Here is a 19,683-nt window from a genome sequence, read left to right as displayed (position 1 = left end):
ACAGAAGCTGTATTTACAAACACCTCAACCAAACAGTGTACCATGGAATCAGTATTTTAACCCTAGAAAGACACGTGTAAAATAATTCTAATATGTTAGTCCTGCACAAGTTCAGAACTTCAGCTGTGTATGTAAGTTGACTGAAAGATGTGTGGATTGTCCCAGAATGCATTTCGTTCTTGTGTAAAGCTGTGACATTTATTTTTTCCCCAATTGTCCTTGCAGCAAGGATTTTACTTGAGAGTGTCTAACATATATTTGGAAACTCATTCACGCCAAGTAGAGGAGAACGATCACCTATGGTTTGTTTCTCTTAAAATGCCGACTTAGTTTCTAGAAATAATTACTTAATTTCACAAAATATTGACTTAGTATCCCAAAATATGCCATAATTACTTACTTTAATTACTTACTATAATTACCTACTTTCTCATAATAAAGAGTTACTTTCATGAAGTATTGATTTCAGCATCATGACTACAGCATCATGAAAAATTTACTTTGCATCTTGAAATATAACACTGATTTTGAGATTCTCTGTCAGAACAACGAATTATTACATTTCAAGGATGTAATTTATTATTTTCAGATAATAGGACATTATTACAAAATGAGTCATTATTTTGAAATAGTGTGAATATTTTGAGGAAATAAGTCAATATGTTGACATAGTAAGTAAATATTTTGAGGAAATAGGTCATTCTGATCAAGTAAGTAAATATTTTAAGGAAATGTCATGATTTCGATATATTGGGTCAAGATTCTATGAAACTAAATCATGATTTTAAAAATACTACGTCAATATTTTGTAAAATTAAATCATCACTTTGATATATGAAGTCACAATTTTGACATACTGCTGCCAGAAACAGAGAAGGACAAAAAAAAAAGTTGTATTTTTTTTCCCTCTCCATTGGATAGGACTGAGCTTCCATAGTAATATTTTTAGGGCTGCAAGTCACAACTGTTTTCATAATCAGTTAGTTGGTCCAGTATTACTTTGATTAATCACTGAATTGGGAAACAAAAATTTGCAGATATTAGTCTGGTAATAATGTTTCGTTCTCCCAATTACAATACAAGAATTATTCTTCATAAACATCTACATAAAACATGAAATTGTGAATCATATTATCTAAAGGGTTTTTTTCAGTGTCACAGCAGCAGATTTTCTGCCTTGCTCTTGAAAACTCTTTTTGAATGCAGCGAAAATAATAAAAGAAACAAAACAAGCAAATTTTACATGGTAGTCCAAGGCTGCTCTTCTGTATTTCTACTCTAATGATAAAGCAGAAATTAATGAAATATCTTCAGTGTGGTTGATACCAGCATGTAATGAAATCTGACATTGCAGATCACTGTCCAATCATCAGCCACCTTCAGCTTAAGACCTAAGGGCAGTTCAGCACACATAGAATGGCAAAAATCATGCATGTGGCCTCTGGGTTTTTAAATATCAACATTTTTATCAGTCCATATTCAAACACTGAAAGCAGAGTTTTAAAAAACGCCAAAAAACATCCAAACTGCAGTTTCTACTGTGGATGTAATGTGTATTGTCTCATATTCTCGCGCCTGGTAGTTGCACTGCCTGCTGAGCTCGGTTTGACATATCACACTGGAAACGTCTTTTTTTGTCGACATTAAAGTAATATTATTTCATTGTTTTTATTTTTTGGTTTAGGTGCAACACTGCGCTTCCGTTTGCGCTGTCTGCATTACTATTTCAATCATGTGATGTAAATGAGACATCCAAACATCAGTAAGCCAATCGATAACATGATTCGTTGCCAGCTATTTTTAATTATTGACAGTAATGATAATGTAGGTTACTTGTTGCGGCCCTATATATCTGTTTATCCATTTATCCAACTAAATAGAAATAAAAGGTTAGAAAAGCTGTAGCTGTTAGCTACAAAATCAGATGCACATTTGTTTGTTGGTCAGCGTTCTGTTTTATGGTGTTTCAAGCTATCCCAAATCTGTTCTCTCTCTTTTTTTGTGTGTTTGTACGTGTCTGTTATATGTGTGTATGTGTGTGTGTGCCCGCACACTCACCGTAGTGCTTTATACAGTAGGGAAGATTCTGCATAGATGCAAACAGACGTCCAGAGGTACACATGGTGTAGTAGCAAGGAGAAGTGTGTGTGTACGTGTGTGTGTACGTGTGTGTGTACGTGTGTGTGTACGTGTGTGTGTACGTGTGTGTGTACGTGTGTGTGTATATGTGTGTGTGTACGTGTGTGTTTATACTTTGGATGTTCCTGTAGTATTTGCACAGTAGTTGATACAGGTAGGCCCTTAGTTACCTGAACCCTGTGTTACTTAGCAACCATAGTCTCAGATATAAGTAACCATAGTCTCAGTCTTGTACCTGGCAACCACAGCAGGTGTGCTGTAGCTGTATCTGCTAATGTCCCTTTATTGATGGTCAGTCCAGTCTAATCCTGGAGGGCCACAGCCATGCAGAGATTAGGCATAATGATATAGCATATTTTGAATTCTCTTACTGCTCTCTCTTACAGTAAGAAACAGAGTCTGGTAGACACCTTATTTAAAATACTGTGCTGAAGTCAGAGACCACCCTTTATTTATTTAATTTCCAGCCAAAATAACCATTAAGTACAGGAGTTCACATAATGATTAAAAGTTACAGAGAAAATGGTACTCCTAGCAGCCATGTAAGACCTGGTAGACCACCAAAACTGTCACCATCAGATAAACAGTACTTAAAGCTTTCATCTTTGAGAGAGAGGAGAAAATCAAGCTCCACTCTTACTTCAGGTTAGAAAAATTCTCAGGTGTTTCTGTTCATGCTTCCACTGTGAGAAGACAACTCAACACTATGAGTCTGAACGGATGTGTAGCTGTTACTGAGAAACGGAAAAAGACAGCAAAGACCATCATTTTCAATAACAACAAGAAGCTGCTGGTATTTACCGAACAGTGGACCTCAGCTTCATTGAAAATGTTTGGGATAATTTGAATCATGAGATGCAGAAAATCAACTTCTAAGACTGAATTTTGGAGGTGTGACAACATATCCTTGCAGATTTCCTTGGAAAACTGAAAGTAAGTCTTTGGGAATAAATCGAAAGTTTAAACAGGCAATGAGCAGCACACTAAATACTGAAAAATGGCTGTTTTGGTTGGAAAATAAATAAATGAAGGGGGGTCTCTGAGTTTTGCACAGTACTATACATGTTTGCAGTATTTTTATGCATTCTGTAGAGAAAAATATTTAACAGTATCTTTTTCGAGTCAGGTGTTTAGAAATCTTTGAAATTCAATGCATCATTTGCTATTGTTCAGTTCTATTTTATTGTTTGCCCTTTTATAACTATAATGAGTTAATATTTATTAAGATGAATATGTATTAATAATAATAGTTTTATTGCTAATAATAGTAATAATTATTAGTTTAATAATTAATATTTTCCTTCTACTAAAGCTGCAATCACCCTGAATGCAAGTAATATCTACCTGATAGACAATTCACTTGAAGGGGAAAGCATACAGAAATGCAAAAAAGAATTCAGTTCTAGTAGCCATTCATTTTTATTTGTGCCAGGTTCATCTGGGTGAACTTTTAACCCCTTGGAACTGTGAGCCAAAATGTTGCTGTTTTCATAATAGAAAGAAACTATCTGCTCATCAGTTAACATAATGTCATTTGTGGCTCAAAAGTAAAAAAAAAAAAAAGAAAGAACTAGCTAATGTCGGCTGCTTAACAGTAATCTTAACATGCCAAATCCTACTAATGACATCTGTAGGCATTAGCTGTTGAGCTGTTGAGCTGTCGAGAGTCAGGAGTGTTCGATGAAGTAGAATGCTGAACTCTGCAGTGCCATGGCCGCCAGAACTGGAGTCTAACACCCCTAGAGCCTAGTATGAAAATGTTTAATGATGAAGCAGTGCATGTTATGTAATAAATCTAAACGATTTCAAATGTGGTGTTTATGCTGTAATTATTGTGCTCTCCCTCGGATTGATGACCTGGTGAGTCTAGTGGTAGTAGTGATTAGTGATTTTTGGTTTGAGTTCCTACTTTAGTGATTACTTAATTAAACTCGGTTTAAAAAATCTTTGATTGCAATGTACTTTCAAAATCAATCTACAGTAAATAGTTGGACATCTGAGTGATGATAATGCATATTGCAAATTCACCTACTGGTCTCTTTGACCACACCCATTTATTTGCATTTTTCACATGTAATGGTTTTGTATTGTTTATATTGGTTTAATTTTATGTTCATATTACTGTAATTTATCAAAAAGGTTAAGTTCATTTTTTAAGTTCATTTTTAGTTTTTGGACTTTTAAAGACTTGAGTGATATAATCAATCTAATAATCTAATATAATCAATATTGACATTTGATATTCTTTGTTTTTATGTGGTATTAATATATTAGTTTAAAGGAAAACACTGAATTTTAAACATTACTAAGTGGTTAATTAAGTTTAATAACAATATTTAATTGCATTTTTAAATGGTTAAGATGTTAAGATGTAAACAAAGTCATTCAGAGTGGTTTGATGTGAAATACTCCATTCTAGGGAAACTTAGTGAGTAGGCATTGTTCACAGTGGTGATGATATGAACAAGATATCTGAAGCAACGTTTCTAAAAGCTCCCTCACAGATTGTTATTACATAAAATGGTTATGAATATGTTGCCTGATGCCTGAGACATTGTTTTAGTTAGTAGTTTTGGGAAAAGATTTTGGCTTAAAACTTATTTTACAGCCATTCATGGTGGAAAAGTGCATGCAGGCTGTTATAAGGCAAAATAGTACCCAAAGAAAACTTTTTTACCACTAATTTACCATGATCAACATATAAAAACTCAGAGGATTTTTTGGGCTCACTGGGCAATTTGGATTGTAAATGAAGTGGAGATTGAGTTGTAGACATCATGACCCCTGGTTCCTATCAGCACCACTGTTAAAGAACGAATGAGTGAATGTCTGAATGACATCTCAGCAATTTAATTAGGCAGGAACTTAAGGCATCCCCCTTTTGATTGATGCAACTGTGACATTTTTGATTTGTCACAAGGGTATCGAAATTCAGTATTTTTATGGTACGGACTGAATTACTTCCATACTACCGAGTATCAAAAAATACTGTCATTCAGTACCAAAATTCAGTACCTAAGAAGTGAGTCTTAACAGCATCCATAAGCCAACAAGCATGCTTGTTCTAAAATCTAGACCACTGATTGGCTGTCTAAATTGCATTCCACGTGTATGTCATTAATGTCAGTCCTGCTTGATTAGCCTGTGATCCGTTGCGGTCAGTAAATTTATTCATATTCTCCAAATTACACTCATTTATGAAGTAAAGCAGCCACTTTCAGTTTAGAAGAAAGTATCTAAACAGAAAATTTTTGACCAATACCCAGCCCTAGTCACAAGTGATCATGAGTCCCTGAGTGATGTGATGTCATATTCACCTCTGACCCGCAGATGAAGACCGGCTGACTCGGAGGAAGAGTTTTGTTGACACCATCTCACTTCAGGTGGACATCCTGTCCAACAGCTTACCTGACCAGGTACAGACTCATGCACATACACATACACACCAAAACACATTTATAGTTATTTGCATAAATTATTAACAGCATACATTCAGTAAATTACTTAAGAGCTGTATGTTTGTGCTCTAGTCAACGCTGGCAGAAGAGATTACCTTTGAGACTCTGAAGAAGGCCATTGGTAAGTTTAGCTGTCTGACTGTATGTACCTACAGCTCTCTTTCTGTGTGTATTTGTGTGCGTGCATGCATTTATGACTCTTTCTTTTCCTTTTTTTGCATCCTCTCAGACACCACAGGTCTGGAAGAGCAGGAGAGAGAGAAGAGGCGGCAGGTGATGGAGAAGTTTCAGAAAGCTCCATTTGAGGAGATCGCTGCACACTGCGAGTCAAAGGTGTGTGTGCACGTTTATTGTAGTATAGTTGCACGTGACAACTTTTTAAAACACCTTCACAGCTGACTTTACAGCTATATCTGAAGTCAAAGTAGAAAATGCACATTTCTCACTGTCAGAAAGGCTTGTGGGGGTGTCACAAAGAAGCTTTAAAATAACCCTATATAGGATACGTAATTGCATGCAATGTAAGAACATTTTGTAACATCGATTGTGCTTTGGACCCGCACAAGTGGATGAATCTGATTTTTGTGAGTGGGTTGAAAGAGTATTGAAAGAGAACTCAGTCAAAACTCATTGAAGGATGTGTCTTCCACAATTTACTATTGTCATCATATCTATATGAGTATAATGTTATTTTGCATTGTAGACCTAAACATCGAGTCAGGCCTAAAACGTTTAGTTCGTGCTAAGCAAATAAAAGTCACAAAAAAACTTTGAACACAGAAAGTCTACTTGACCTTAATGCTGCAAATGATGCTGAAATGATGTCAGCATGCTCATCAGAAATGAAAGTGCAAAAGTTACACTTTTGTCCAGAGGCACTCTTTTTCTGCACAGTTTAGTATTTGCCCTGCTCTCACATGATTTAGCAAATAAAAGACTTGTTAATTAGCTTGTTTAATCGGCAGTGTCAGTATGCTAGAATGTAGCACCTGTAGCTTCATTCACCTTCGCTCTAAAGAGGCTCTGTTGTACAGAGCACTATTAGTATCTGTATTAGGCTGGTGGCCAATGGAATGTATCAATGTGCGACAATTTTGGAGCATTAGTATTTGACAATTGGTGAGATGAGGGTTTTTTTTTTTCCTTCTTTCTGTTTAGGCCAACATGCTGCATGATCGCTTGGCTCAGATTTTTGAGCTAACCATACGGTGAGTTCCAGTTTCATCTGCTGATTAAAAATGTTCTTTATTTTAGAAAATCCTGTTTATCTGGTAATATGAAATATGATTAGTCTCTTATCCTGTTCATCTCTCTGCAGCCCACCCCCGAGCCCCTCAGGAACAGTTACTGTGACGTCAGGCCATGCCCAGTACCAGTCTGTGCCCGTCTACGAGATGAAATTTCCCGATCTCTGCGTCTACTGACCTTTAATCCTCACCGGATCATAACCACTCAACACTTTGACCTTCACTAGATCACAGTCACTCACATTTAAGCTTTGACCTTCACCAGATCACAGTCAATCACCATTAAACCTTAAACTTAACAGCCATACACTTAAACATTCACTGAATGGGTCAGCAAAATTCTAATTTACTCAGTGTTCTACTTATCCCAGACGTAGTTGATCAGCCAAGACATGTTTGGTGTCCAGAGTTTGATTTTTTTGTCTCTCCAAGAATGAGTACTTCCTTCACTTATTTTCTGATATTTTATAGAATATGTTTGTAAGGTCACAGCTCTTCCGCCTGCCAGTGCTCACACTGCTCCGTTTGATTGTACACCAGTTCTGGTTTGAGTGTTGTTTGGATCTCATCCTAGCCTATCAGCGTTTGCTTGGCACAAAGCTACGGACATTTGCACAACACATAGTTGAGATTTTGGTGTGCACAGTAAACCCATTCTCTGCATCTTGATACAGAAACATTTATATGCATTCAGTACATGAATACAGAACATAAATCAGTCTCGTGCTGTGCCCTAAACCGATGAGGTGTGTCCTTATCGAAGAACTTGATGCAGTGTGAGTGGGTTGAAATATGTTTGGGGGAGTATCAATCCAAAGGATTTGGGTGATTATTGATTTCTAGTGTTTGTTAGCCTTGTAGCTCAAGTTTTAAACTAAATAAACAAAATGTAGACATCAAACATGGTTAGGCTGATGAAGTCTGGGAAAGTGGAAGATTGTGTAAATTAGATTTTTTGCCAAACCATTCCCTTAACGTTTGACCCCTAAACTTTATCACTAATCTGTTTTTTCAGCACATTCTTACAATACTTCCCAATACTTTAAACCATAAACATTGACCACTGATGGTGGCAGAGATGCCCCTCACATGTATGTCCATCTGCCGCTGTGCTGTTTAAGACAATAAGTGACTGTACTAGAGTCTTCAGCATGTCATTCTGCTGTAACAGTGCTCAGTACATTTAGCAGCTCTTCAAACGTACACCAGCTCCACATTAGGTGTGTTTGTGTATGTGTGTGTGTGGGGGGGGGTTAACAGGTTTTAATTGTATTGGTTCATAGGCTGCGAGTCATTTGAAGCCCGCTGTCTCTTTGTGAATCATAGCCTCAATGGTTCTTGTGTTCCACTTAAATAATATCGTTTACATGACTCATAGTGACTCTGAATAGAACTTAATGTGAACCAAGAGACTTAATATTTCTGTATGATGTAAGCATACAGACATTGTCACAAACTCTCTCTCTTTCTGAATGTAAGGCTAGTTTGAGCCTCAATAGCACACAACTCTGTCCCTCAGACTATGTGAATTGTCACCACAGTCCGTGCCCTTTCCACATACTTGATCCACAACTGACTGAGTTCAGTACCTTCAGGGTGTGAACTAATAACTTGTACCACTAAATGTCAAGTAATGGCATTCAGTCTACAGGGATTCCCAGCCCGTCCATATTGTTGTCCTTTTCCAGGTCCTAAAACACCTGAATTATTCCTCGATTACCTAGGCTTGGTGTGGCTTGAGCTGGAATACGGACTTGGTGAAGTTATCAAGAACAGGGTTGGACATTTCTGAATTATATTTTGTACACAGACTGTATTGGGGGAGTGCACTCTCCCTCTTAAAATCATTTTATATATGTTATATAGTAATGCACAAATTGTTACTGGGTCTGCACTTTTTAGAGGAGATTAATGATGATCATGGTGGTTATGTCATCAATGAAGCCCCAGTCAGACTCATCGGAATGGCTACTTGCAACCACCACTTAAAGTATGCGCACACATAGACTACTGTGCAAAAGTCAGAGAACACCCATCATCTATTTAATTCCTGGTCAAAAAGTTAATTTTGGAATTACGAACAAAATGAAAATATGTATATTAACAGAAAATTACACAAAAGCCTCAACAAGTATAATGTCAGAGTATTTAGCATGTCCATGTTTTGCCTTTATTACAGTTTCCATTCTTTTCAGGAGAATTGCTTTCAGTTTTTCAGAGAATGTGAAAGTTCAGTCTTAGAAGGTGGTTCTGAGAACTTCAATAGCTTTTGAATTTACATATTTTCTTCTATATGTCTGTTTCAAAAAGGATGGACAGAAACACTTGTGGATTTTTTTTAATCTGAAGCAAGAGTGGAGCTTGATTTTCTGCTCTCTCTCAAAGATGAAAGCTTAAAGTACTGTTTATCTGAAGGTGATTTTTTGAACTTTAGTTTTGGAAACTTTTGTGTTTTTCTCTAATATTCCCTTGACTTTCCCCTTTGTTATGCAAGTAGATTATCGTATCTGATCTCTTCAGAAACATCTCATGAAAAATTATTTATGACATGAAAAACTTATTCAATAGCCAGTTTGCCTGGAAATGAAGTAATGAAGGGTGGACTCTAGGCTTTTGCACAGCGCTGTGGAAATGGTATTGTATTCAGAACCTGTGTTTCCTGAAGTGGACATTTTCGCAGATTGCATTGTAATGTGAGAAAATGCACAGAACACAGCTCTCCTGATTGATGATCTGTTGAAATGGCCCCTTGTATACATGTATCAGTAAGATCAGGTCCTTCTTGTGCATACATAGTCTAATAGTCTTGAGCTAAAGATAGTAAAGAACAAGAGTTGCTTCCTAGCAACTGTTGCTAATCCTTCTAGCTAAGCAAAAAATACCTATCTGATAAAAGTGGAATGTTGAAGTTTATATTGTGACTGTTAAAAGCTTGAATACTGTGCAGTATGTAAATGTATGCCTTGGTTAGCTTTTTACAGACGATGCTGTTGACACTTATTTTGCTGTTATCAACCTAATATAAGTTCTTAGTGTTAGCGAATAATGTTCTCAAATGTTTTGTCTGAAATAGAAGTGTCAACACTGAATACTTAGTACAAATCATCCTCAGTCTTTTTCACTTTGTTCTGTAGATTCAAAAGTGAGCCTTTTGTGCATATCGGTGTAGAATTGGTGTCTGAAGAGCTTTGTTGCGGCTTCTTCTTTGCTTTCCACGTCCTGTATTTGCGCATTTACTGTAGTTGCAGTTGAGGCACTTGCAAGATTTGTGATTGTTTTATCAGCCTGGCGTCGGGGCTCAGGAAAGGCATTTATCTCTGTTGAGAGATGGCTGTATTGTTTGTGACACACTGAAGGGTAACAGGCTGGAATGATGAAACTGACCTGTCCGAGCCCCACCCACAAATGCGCTGTTTTGTAGCTATCTAATAAGAACCTGTAGCAGACAGCTCAACTTTTGTCAAAACCCCTACAGTTGGAGTGCTTTATTAATAGAATATTTATTTTGTGTGCCAGCTAATGTTAGCTTGGTGGCAAATTGTCATTTGCAACCTGCCTAGTTTCAATTAGCTGCAACATCCTCGTCCAGTGTATTATGTAGTGACCAAATTCATTATTCGCTATCATTCTGTAAAGCTCATCCAACCAGTTTTTGTGAAAGAGTGCATTTTTGGGTGGAGCATGAAGGTCAGTTACAAATAGTTTGATTTGCCTGGTGGGTTTGAATGTTTTATGATCTTTCCACACCTATTAAACCAACACCAACCATGATAAACATTGTAATTTAAAAGCAGTTGGCTTTAAAAAAAATATTTGAAACTGGTCAAATGGACCAGTGTGAATGGAGGAGAATGTTCTAGAGACTTTCCAACAATAACAAATTTACTGAACACCATTTGGACTTGTTGCCAGTTTGTTAGTAGGTGTGGAAGGGCTATTGGGAGGTATTTGATTATTGAGTCGATTTTGTTGGTGAGTTTGGTGCGAATTAGAATTGTAAATGACTAGTTTAGATCAGATTTTATTTTTGCTAATGGAACATGGTACATATCCAGTATAAAAAAAATATATTTTCTGAAAGTGGGCTTAAGGGTGGAGGTAAAGTTAGATGATGTGGTATTGTGGTACGATGGTGCAATGACATGTTGGCCTTCAGGATGTAATGGCTTTGAGCAACACTGTCCTGGCTTTACTGCAATGAGTTCCGTTCTGGTTGATTCCGTTTGGCGATCCCATGCAAGGCATTTTTTTTATTATTGTCCTTATCTAATACATCTAATACATCAAGATCTTTGTGATTAAACCTCCTGTTTCATTTATTAAGCATGTCTCATTGACTTGATTGATTTTCTTTTCAAACCTGAAAAAACAGTGGACCGAGCTAAGCCATGGCAATAAAATACTTCAAAACTTCAAAACTGAAATATTTTACTTTGACACATCCAAACTGAGCTCTATTTAGCAAACTACTCTAAATAATCTGTTGTACCTAACTGCTGATATAACCTTGTTATTATGCTAGTTTGATAGTCTAAGGGCTACAAAAAAGGATTTATGCCGCACAATTGTTATTCTAAACCTGAAGCCTAAATCAGACAACAAAGATTATATATGTTATGCTTGTATACTTGTGACTTTGAGTCCATTCTTATACTGTTAAATTTGAAACTCACATTTGACTCAAACCTACTTGTACACAGAGATGACTTATCACATATGCAGGTTTATGTGAAAACACGAGAGTTTCACATCGTATGAGCTACAATTTTAATTACATCACACATAATTTAGTGTTGTCTTAAGTTTTAAGTGGGTAAATTTAACCTAATGCAGAGCTCATGAACTGGCTGTTTTACACACTACATTCAGCATTGCTGGTCTTCTTGAGGAAAATGGCCTTGAGCTTAATTTATAGAAAATAATCCCATTTAAATCACAATCATTGGTATTGGCTGGAAAAAACGCAATTAGATATTTTCCACAAATCATTCGGCTCTAGTCCCGTTCTCACCTTATTCTGTGAGTGGCTACTTAGTGTGTAACATTGCTACACACTTCTGACTTAAAAACAATATAGAAACGGAGGATGCAAGTTAAATCAGATATGTTAGACCAGCAAAAACAAGAGCATCCGCAGTGCATGGGAATGCAGGACTGGGATTGAGGAGCACCGGGGTACTCAAACAGGGCCTAGTTTCGCAAAAGCAGGTTTAACTGATTAATGTGATGATGTGTCTACTACTTAAGAATCATCTTTATGTTAAGATGCTTTCAGGAAACCCAGGCCAGGATGGTATGGTGCATTGTGGGTACTGTAGGAATGGCTGGTTGCAGTTCATGTAGGTGAAAGGCACTTCACAGTGTGGTAAATGAAAGGGGAAAATGCATGGTTATTGATCGAATCTTCTGGAGGATTGATTGATGAGTTGGTTGGCTCACTCAGATAGACAGACAGCCCACAGTCTTATCTGGCAGAGAAGAGTAACCAGATGGAAAATGACCCTTAGGGTCATCGTCTAACCTTTGACCTTTGAGGGTTAATTTGCTGCATTTCAGTCGATGTTGCCCTATAGCTTTATTCTGCTTAATGGGATAATAGACAGAAACCTTTAATTCTACAAAGATGTCTGTATTATTATATCGTATGTATTAATGATCTATTTTGTAAAGTTAGTGCAATATATTTTTGTCTTGATCTTAATGAGAAGGTGTTGTCTGTAGACACACAGTGTATTATTCAACTGTCTTATCTGTAATGCACATTTAATAATGATGCAGTAGTGTGTGTGCGTGTGCGTGTGTGTGTGCATATGTGTTTGTGAGGACGGAGGTTTATTCACTCTTGCATGCTGGTCTTTTGTTATTATATTTCATATAATTGGTTATAAAAGGCAGTGAGTGAATGCACAAAGAAATCTTAGTCTTATAATTGCCGCTGGGAAAATGTTACTTATATTAGCCGAAGCATTACAATTACTGTTATGATTTTACAGTTTATTGTTTTTTTTTTACTTTTGACATAAATGCTAGTGAGGAAACTGCAGCTCAGTGAAACAATGTAGTTTGCTTTCATATGAGTCTGTGTGCTATGGCAGTATGTACGGCATCATTGAGTGCTAGAAAAAGTGTTCATGTGTTGCAGGACCACTGAATACTCAGGGCCAGATATACATACGAGCGCAGGTGCAGAATGCACATTGATGCAACCTCAGTTTGTTTGAATGTGCCTAAATTTAATATTGTGTTTACTGCAGCTTATCATGCGAAATGCATGTAGCCCCACCCACTAACTTCTTACTTGTGAGGGATTAAAGACGTAGTGAAATACAGGAACTATCACCAAGCTGGAGACAAAACAAAAAATGCGGCTGCATCACAGCACATTTTGCACCACATCTTCTCAACACTTCTCTTCCTGAGAGTTTAAGCAGTGTTATTCTGTTGGTAAATACTTTTTTAGTACATGGTTGAGACTTATGCCTCCATCTAACCACTGTGTCTGTTGCCATTGTTAATGGAAGCCTCTCAGCAATGCGCCTTTCAAGACCCTAACACAAATTTACACCTGCTTTTAAAGATGAAGAAAAACAGCTTTAGTGAATCAAACAGAATATATAATCAGCTGCATGTGTAATATCTCCACCCACGTTTTGCTCAATCCTCCCTCAAATGCATACACGAGATTTCATACATAACACACAGCCAGAGTGCGTTCGAGTAGTACATCAGGCCCTGAGCGTTCACTATTAGCATGATTAGCAAGTTCACAGAAGTGTGTGTGTGTGTGTGTGTGTGTGTGTGTGTGTGTGTGTGTGTGTGTGTGTGTGTGTGTTTCAGTCAATAAAAAGCAGTCTTGAGTGTGCAGACATATGCACAGCTGTGGAATTCGCATTTTCTTGTAAATGTTTATTAATAGTAAGGCGCTTTAACTCAGCCAAATGCAAACCACCCGTCTGAGATAGCACTCCAGAGGGGCTTAGATGGATAACCACTTTTATGTGCACAATAGAAGAAGCTTAAGCAATCTCAATAAAGATTTTATATTCAAACTTACACTGCTTCTCGCGTGTGAATTTATTGAAGACATCTGTATTTGTGAAATGAGAAACTATCAAAGAATTATGTAACCTTTACTGCTGTGTCAGCTCAAGGGGGTGCTGATGAACTGTGTGTGGGGTGAAATGCCTGCTGTGTCTGCTTCTAACAAGCAGTAGCCCTCAGGAAAGATAAATTACAGTAAAAAAGCCAACCTGTGTGTGTTTTCCTACTTCAGTTAAAGCAGAGTTGTCAACCTTCAGTTCTGATAGTCCACAGAACTGCACACATTCAGCCTGTCACTGAATACACTGATGAGTTGCATCAGAAAAAAAAAACGTGCAGTGAAGAAGCTCTCCAGGACTGCAAGACCCACATCCACAACCAGTATAGTGCACCACATAGTGTACTATATAACCACTAGAGTGCCATTTTAGATTCATATTTCTTCTTCTTCTTCTGCCGCTTCTTCTTCTCCCTTTTCTTCTTCTTCTGCTTCTTCTTCTCCTTCTTTTTCTTCTTCCTCCTCCTCTTCCTCTTCTTCCTCTTTTGCTGGTTTCCCCACTTCCTTGCCCTTTTCCTCTCTAGGGCCCTTTTCCTCTGTGGGCTTGGTGTGTGCAGGTTTGTCCTGTGTGTGTGGGTGATGTGGACGATGCTGAGGGTGTTTGTTTGTCTGTGGTTTGGTGATTTCTAAACTCTCCTGGCTGGAGTCATCATTGTTGGGCTGAGGTGGGTGTGGCCTACGTATGCAGGGTGGGCGGGGACCAGAACACTGAGTGCTGATTGAATGGTTGAAGTGTGATGCTGCCATGCATTCCGCCGTGGTGCGATCACACACACACTGCAGCCGATCACACACGCTCACTCCCAAACCTGCATCCGGGAAACACACAACACACACGATCAGTCCAGTTACTCATAGCTGAGTAGGTCAGCCTGGTCTGTTAAACAGCAGTGCAGGGGCATTCCGGCCTAAAACTACAGTTAAGGATATCTGTCGTGATATGCAGTATCCAGTAGTGTAGCATTACACCACTGTGCCTCATTACTTTGACAGAATTCACAATTGTGTATAAGTTTTATGTTTTTGTTCATCAGTTTTGTCTCACTACAATACCCAACCATTGGGAATGCCTGTGGTGTCAACTAATCCTGACTGCTAGCCCGGCCACTGAGCCCTAGGCTAAATACAATCAAGCTAGCATTTTTGTAACGCTTACCTTGATCATCAAACAAAATCAGAAAGAAAACAGTGATTCAAACTTTGCTCAGCACAAAATGGATTCCAGACAGTCACCACAGTTACTGTCTTCTGCAAAAGTTTGGACACCCGATCAAACTACATATTTTGATTTTCTGAGTAAAATAAACTAACAAATCTTATTTTTCATTTTAATGTTAGTATGTTCATTAATCGGTCAAGTTCTTTATGATTTTTTTTTAAACCAAAGCAGTTGTTTAAGTTTGGAGGGATTTTGTGAGTTTTAAACACTGGTGCAGCATATTAAAAGACATTCCTGGTCACTTTCACTTTCCCTTTTATTTTACTGCTAAATGTACAAATAAAAACAATTTTGCATAAAAAACTAAATTTGGCAAATGCCTATAATATGTTGAGCTTACTGCTTGATCTAGCAAAATGGTAGCATCAATGTGAATGTAAAACATTTCACTTCTCACTTATTTGGAAATCATCCAAATGGATAAATAGTTAAAAGGTCTTTCAAAAGGAAAGGTAATAAGGCTGGACCATCTACAAGTGAAGGGACCATAATATTTCAAGCTGGGAAAACCAAAAAAAAGAAGCATAAACCGAAATGAAGAAAATACAAAAGTGGTTAGCATATTGTGGCCTTCACGTGCGTAAGAACTGAAAACATGCAACTGACGCTCTGTGCAGTTCGCTCACAGGTCTTTTCAAATGAAGCCTTGACCAACGATTAGTGCCATCAGGAGACTAAACATAGTGAAAATGTATCTAGACCTGTCAAACTGATCAAGAAATCCATATGCAGCTTTGACATCCAGCTCTCAGGAGCTGCCAAACAGAATCAGCTATCTGTTTAGGGGTGTCAGAAAAAGTGATCTGATTAGTTGAACCTTCTTGTACCTTTTGTGGTTGTTTATGTGTATCACGAGTTGCAAAATGTTGGGAAACACTGATCTATGCTAATCAACTGCACACAGAAATGGCAGATAGAGATTAGTTTAAAACACTCAGCTGCAGGCTTTAATTGATCATTAAGTTTAACTGCTTAGTTTAAGTCGAATCTAAAGTTCAGCTCATCTCCTCACTACTTTTCAGAAGGCCCTGACGGTACACAGGTCTATATTTTTCCAATAAATAACAAAATAAAAATATATATTTTTTTAAATGTTACATAATAAAAATGTGCTCAAACTTTTTTGGCCCTTGCGATTGCAGTGAGCGTTATGTTTAGCAGGAGGTTCTCAGTAATGTTCAGGGTTATGATAAGGGCAAGATTAGCTAATTGAGATGTATACATTAATGTAAATCCTGCAACTCACATCGGGGCTTGCCCTTGTTACAGCTGACACGGACGTTGTGTTTCCTGTCTCTCCTGCAGCCCAGCAACACGATTTGCTCCAGACAACACTGATGAAGAAAACAGCACCTAGAAAAGAATACAAACAGGAAGAGAAATGACAATCTATAGTCTATATGATAGTCACCTTTTATGTGTTGCATACAGGAGTGGGAAAAAATATTGGAAACATCTGACAATATATTCATTTCAGTGTTTGGGATGGGGTCATACAAGTCCTAAACTGTGTATAGTGGAATATTAGACAGCTCTTTTATTTTAACTGCAGCATCATGAGCAAATAGTGTCTGCACTATTCACTGAACCTGGTCTCATAAAATGGTCACATTTATTGACCATTATTTAACCACACAGAGATGTTATCAGGCGAAGTAACTGTAATGAGAGGGCTGCCTACACAAGAATGGATCCATCATGTTTAACAGTTGGGAACCAACAGTTGTTATTGTTGGTTGACGGGTTCCTTTGGCTTTCTTTACATGTAAAGAAAATCAGGAAAAGCGACGCTCCATTGCTCACCTTACACCTGACTATGCATCTTTATACACTGGCCTTGGATATAATCAGTTTCACAACATACAGTTTTTGCTGAGACTTGCTTATAGAGGTGCTCTAATTACGAGGTCATATTTGTCAGCTTTAGTTTTATGGTGTTTAGCGACTGTCCTGTAAAGCAGTGGTTCTCACACCAGTCATGAGGGACCCCAGACGGTCCCCATTTTTGCTCTATCCCTGTGTGTTGCAAGATAGGTTGGAGCAAAAATCTGGACCGTCTGGGGTCCCTCATGACTGGTGTGAGAACCACACCAGCTGCAAAGTGTCCATCTGTCCCTGTCACTGTTTGCGTGTGTGGTCATAATTTGTGAGGCTGTTATTCTTAACATATATTATAGTGTTTGGGTACTGACTTTTAAACTTTTGTTTTGCATTGCATTGATTATATCCAAATTTGAATTTGCCTTTTTGGCTAACGTTGCTAACTAGCATTTAGCCTAATATGAGCTCTGTTTGTAAATGTTAAATGTTAAATGTTTGTAAATTCTTCAAATTTGAAATCCTTCTTTACATGGGTTGTTTGTGTAGTTTTGGCCATAGTCTGTAGACCGACGGGCCACACCTCCTTGAATTTACACTCTTTGTCAATTTTTTTTAGGTCCATTTACCATATATACGCACTTTGTAGTTTTACAATCACACACTGTAGTCCATCTATTTCGCTGCATGCTTTGTTAGCCCCCCTTCACCCTGTTCTTCAGTGATCAGGACCACCACAGAGCAGGTATTATTTGATCATTCTCAGCACTGTAGTGACACTGATGTGATGGAGGCAGCATGTTAGTGTGTGTTGCGCTGGTACATGTGAATGAAATAGAAGTGTTCTTGGAGTTTGTGTCAACTCACTGTCCACTCCTACTTTGCTGGGCTGCTGTATGGATGTAAGGTTAGAGTTTGTGTTGGTCATCTTCTAGTCCTAGTGGTCACAGGGCACTTTTGGCTGGATGGGTTTGTTTGGTGGACTATTCTCAGTCCAGCAGTGACACTGAGGTGCTAAAAACTTCCAGCAGCACTGCTGTGTCTGATCCACTTATACCAGCGCAGCACACTCTAATACACCACAACCACGTCAGTGTCACTGAAGTGCTGAGAATGATGCACCACCCAAACAATACCTACTCTGTGGTGGTCCTGTGGGGGTGTTACCATTGAAGAACAGGGTAAAATGGGGCTAACATAGTATGCAGAGAAACTACTGGGCTGTAGTTAGAACTACTCCTATATGGTACGGTAAGTGCAACTGTTAAAATGGACACTGAGCGTAGAAACAAGGAGGTGTACTTAACGAAGTGGCCATTTGGTGAATATATACCTGTGTTATGTTTATTAGTGTATCTTTTTCTATCCTATACTTTCTATGTGTCTGATGTAACTGGTCCAGTTGGTTTGGAGACTGACCCCTTGCTTGGTGTTTATGTGTGTCAGACTTCTCCTGTAGTAGCGTGTGTATTTGTGTGTGTTATAGTCCTAAGGCTGTCCCCCATGTGCATGTGTTGGTACTTTACCGGTCCAATTGATCCTGAGGCATACCACTGCCCTGCTGCCCACAGTAGCAGCCATAGTACTGGTACTCATGAGGACAGCGGCCGGTCAGACAGTGCAGCATCTGCCCCAAAGCCTCAAACTCCCTCATCACTGCTCCCACCGAGTTGTACTGGGTAAATGACATGCTACACTCTATAAGCACACACAAACAAAATACATGCACAGAGATCATAATCATTCTCTTTTCGCTATAATGTACTATAAAAATGTCTCAGGGTATATGAAAAGAGCTCAATACTTTCCCCACTGCTTTACTCAAACACAAATCAGTACTTTCCTCAGTACTGTAGTTCTACACTACAGACCTACAGGAAGCTATTATAGTAGCTTAGCTCTGTTTGTTTGGTCTTTATCTCTATGCAGCATCTTTATTCAGTAGCTCTACTGGCAGCTATTATTCTTATCACTGCTCTTTATCTTTCCTTTGTAGCTGTATGTGCAGCTGTGATAGTAGCTGTAAGAGCAGAAACTACACTGTATCCTTCCTCAGTAATACTACAGCAGTGCCCACCAACCCTCTCCTGAAGATCTGTTTTCCTTAATGAACACTAATGCACCTGATCAGGTCAGTCAAGGACTTTTGAAGGAAATTATCAGCTGAAGTAGATGTGGCAGATTGTGTTTGGAACTAGACTCACAAAACATAGATCTCCAGGATTGGCTCTGGTGACCACTAATGTAGAGTGTATTCAGCTACTCTCTTGCTCTGCTATACACTTATACACTCTGTATTTCCTTGCCTGCTTTTCCATTACCTTCTCATCATTACATCATAGAGATTAACCTCAAGGCAGGAAAACATGCCATGCTTCTTCCCACACACAGCAGCATGCACTCATGTTTATTCTAGTGTACTTTTTTGACTTTATCCTAGGTACTTAAGCAAATTGTTTAAATCAATTTATCTGCACAATAGTTGCATTTTTGCTTGTAAAAACATACCATAACATTAGAATATATTAAACATTAATGCAGTACAAGGTAACAATTTCTTGTTGATAGTAGTTGATATCTTATGAGCTAGTTAGAAGAACAGAGGTTTGGTTCTAGATTTCTTTTCGAGGCCCTCAGCCAATGCAAGGATTTTTTAGGATTTTTAAAAAAGGTTTGGAAATGGTTAAATGCAAATAATATCGG

The 19,683-nt window shown here is 38.1% G+C and overlaps 1 protein-coding gene across 1 annotated transcript in view; it reads left to right on the top strand.

Moving 5' to 3' along the window:
* efr3a (EFR3 homolog A (S. cerevisiae)) overlaps window positions 1-13,897 on the top strand; it is an 87,181-nt gene extending 73,284 nt beyond the window's left edge. Inside the window, exons 20-24 of the mRNA XM_036562446.1 lie at window positions 5,470-5,555; window positions 5,670-5,718; window positions 5,827-5,930; window positions 6,756-6,805; window positions 6,916-13,897. Coding sequence (XP_036418339.1) covers window positions 5,470-5,555; window positions 5,670-5,718; window positions 5,827-5,930; window positions 6,756-6,805; window positions 6,916-7,021 — 395 coding nt within the window. The 3' untranslated portion in view covers window positions 7,022-13,897. The remainder of the gene's footprint in view (window positions 1-5,469; window positions 5,556-5,669; window positions 5,719-5,826; window positions 5,931-6,755; window positions 6,806-6,915) is intronic.
* Window positions 13,898-19,683: the final 5,786 nt, after the last annotated feature.

The sequence above is a fragment of the Colossoma macropomum genome, unplaced genomic scaffold (assembly GCF_904425465.1).
Source record: "Colossoma macropomum unplaced genomic scaffold, Colossoma_macropomum, whole genome shotgun sequence".
NCBI classification, from domain to species: domain Eukaryota; kingdom Metazoa; phylum Chordata; class Actinopteri; order Characiformes; family Serrasalmidae; genus Colossoma; species Colossoma macropomum.
This window is presented reverse-complemented; position numbering and strand designations above follow the sequence as displayed.